This window comes from Benincasa hispida, chromosome 1 (assembly GCF_009727055.1).
Source record: "Benincasa hispida cultivar B227 chromosome 1, ASM972705v1, whole genome shotgun sequence".
In the NCBI taxonomy this organism is placed as follows: Eukaryota; Viridiplantae; Streptophyta; class Magnoliopsida; order Cucurbitales; family Cucurbitaceae; genus Benincasa; species Benincasa hispida.
In genome coordinates this window covers 19,091,315-19,094,080 of record NC_052349.1, presented here as the reverse complement: position 1 = coordinate 19,094,080, position 2,766 = coordinate 19,091,315, and the positions used below count along the sequence as shown (strand labels likewise).

Sequence of the window (2,766 nt, the reverse complement as noted above, 5' to 3'; positions counted from 1 at the left end):
TGTTCGAATGATAACCTGACAAACTTATTTATAAAGGCATTATCGACTGCAATTTTTAAAAAATTGGTGCACAACATTAGAATGTGGCGACATAGAGATCTTAAGTGGTGTTTTCATGAGGGGAGTAAACATATTGTATTTTTCAGGAGTATATATTATATGAAATATGAACTCTTTTTTCTTCACTAGGGTTTTTTTTTCATTGGGTTTTTTTTATTAAGGTTTTTACGATGCATATTTTATATATATATGGACATCTAAATGGGAGTACTATGAGTATTATAATAATAAATAGATGTTTATTGCATAGTGTCGCAAATGTCACTCTTCATATTGTCCATGTGCCTTGTAGTTATTCATGCTTGGTGTCCATGTAAGTCCACATCTTACATAGTGGCATTTAGTGGATCTTAAAATCACACCCACATTGAACAAATCCTATACAGATTTAAGAAAGGGGAGAAACTGGAGAATTTTCTCATTTCTTATTTTGTTATTTTATTTTATTTATTTATATATTATGTTTTATTTATTTTAATATTTATTTATCTTATTATTATATTATATTTTATTACCATATGAGTTTCAATTGTACTCCTCAAATTCACAACAATGATAATTATTTATGAAAAAAATACTGATTGCTCCATTATAATTAATCGTACTAGTACATTGTTTGCACTAATTAAGACATCAATATCTACGGTCAAAATCTATGTTCTATAAAGAATACAAATTAAAAAAACACAACTGCCACGTGTTCGTTAATCTGACAAAACCCTCCACCAAGGCGTTGTCAGTTCCACGCTGGACTTGACCCTCCAGTCTCCACAAGCCGACTTGTCTTCCAAGTCGCTGAGTCAATTTCCGAGTTCGACTTTCGATTCACAGAACGCTTTCCTTTCCTTTTTCAATATCCAACTGCCCGCCGGCGCCGGAGCTGCAGCCGACTCCATTTCCGGTCGGTGACACGTCGCCTCTTCTCTCCCGTCCAATGATCATCTTGAATGACAACGACATCACCCGACTTATCGGCGACTTGAATGATGGAGTGGTCGGCGACAATGAAGCCGCGAACTCGCCCTCTCTCCGCGTCGGAATCTCAATTGAAACTCCAGCCAGTTCCGCCGGCTTCCGCCGTGCCCTAAACGACCGAGTACCGGCCGAAGAAGGAGCCATCCGGTCGGACCGATCGCACTCTGCGCAAAAACCAGAACTCGAACCGGATTCAGCTATCACCGGTTCCTCAATGGAAATCGCTACCTCCGCTGGTGTCTCCGGAGCCAGCTCGACCGGCGAGCGACAGAGAGGGCAGGTGGCATGAGAATGAAACCACATGTCGATGCAATCGATATGAAAGCTATGAGAACATTTGGGAAGTGTACGGCCCTTTTCATTTTCCTCAAATTCGGACAAACACACGGCGCAATCGATGGGATCGGAGTGGGATTTGGAAGAGAAAGTGAAAACAGGGAGAGAATTGAGAACAGAGGAATCGAGGCCGCGATGTTGAGAGACGGCGGCGCCGTGTGGGGCAGAGGGGTTTTCGGGTTCGAAATAGAAGACGAGGCGGTTACGGCGGCGGAGAGTTCCACGGCGGCGAGCTCGGAGAACGTACCAGCGGGCGTAGAGGTGAAGGCAAATGATGAGAATGACGACGAAGAGGAGGATGATGATGGCGCTGAGCATAATCTTGCCGCTTAGGGCGAAATCGTTGAGTCCCGGAGGAGAAGGGGGAGAAAGGTCTTCCATGGCGGCATCCATTATTTCAAGAGAAAGGATTTTGGGGGAAATTGTTTGCAGTGAAGATGGGTTTTTAGTAAGGAAGAAAGGAAAGTTCTTTGGGGTTTCTTCCCTCTATCGGACAAGCAGACGCCAGAGTTGACTGAAATGGAGCTGAGGAGTCCCTTTGTTATTTTTGTCGAGGGACTTTGAGGGTTTTGTTATATTTATATATGGCCCTTTTGGATTCACATGATATTTTTTTTTTCAAAAAAATTATTTTTATTTAAATATTTTTTTATAAAAACTGATAAAAATATATTTGAAAAGCTATTTTGAGTAATGGTCAAATACTTCAATTTTTTCCAAAATAACTTATTTTTTAAATTAAATACTTAAAAATATATTTCAAACACACACGTAATAAATCAATATAATCTAAGAAATAGGTTGCATTTAATTACATTTGGTATTATTTACCTGTGTTTAGTAACCGTACCGACATTTTGGATCCACTTCTAAATATGTAATTAAAAAAAATGCAAACTGGTTGACGAACAGAGGGTAGAGGGTATTCAATCCAGTTGCATTTGGAAATTATACCAATATTGTTACCATCAACTTTTTTTTTTTTTTTTGAAAAGTTGTTACCACTGTTATGCATGAGAATTATAAATTTGTCACTTTTACTGTCACCATTATCATTGTTGTTTGACCTTAAATGGTAACGATAAAAGTAAATGTGACACAATTCTTAATAAATGTAATCAAAAGTGGTCCAATTACATTTGCAATTATAACTCATTATTATAGATTTATCAATGAAATTCCATTACGATTCCAACCATTTTTGTTACGAAATGATAAATGTGACCATATTTGTTTTAATCTCTATCTCTTTATAAAATTTAATCATTTTGATTCACTTATTGACTATCATTAATTTTTTAGTTTTTTTTTATATCAGTAAGATATTATAATTCAAAAAAGAGAGAATATATTATGAATATTATTATAATAAATAGATGCTCATTGCATAGTGTC

At 37.1% G+C, this 2,766-nt stretch overlaps 1 protein-coding gene across 1 annotated transcript; it reads right to left on the bottom strand.

Annotated features, from left to right (window-relative positions):
- Window positions 1–616: 616 nt before the first annotated feature.
- On the bottom strand, window positions 617–1,919 carry LOC120084979 (RING-H2 finger protein ATL2). The gene has a single exon (XM_039040792.1). The coding sequence runs from the start codon at window positions 1,762–1,764 to the stop codon at window positions 886–888; it is 879 nt and encodes a 292-aa protein (XP_038896720.1). The 5' UTR covers window positions 1,765–1,919; the 3' UTR covers window positions 617–885.
- Window positions 1,920–2,766: the final 847 nt, after the last annotated feature.

Coding starts and splice junctions, on each gene's coding strand:
- LOC120084979 (XM_039040792.1), bottom strand. CDS start 1,764: ATGGATGCCGCCATGGAAGACCTTTCTCCCCCTTCTCCTCCGGGACTC.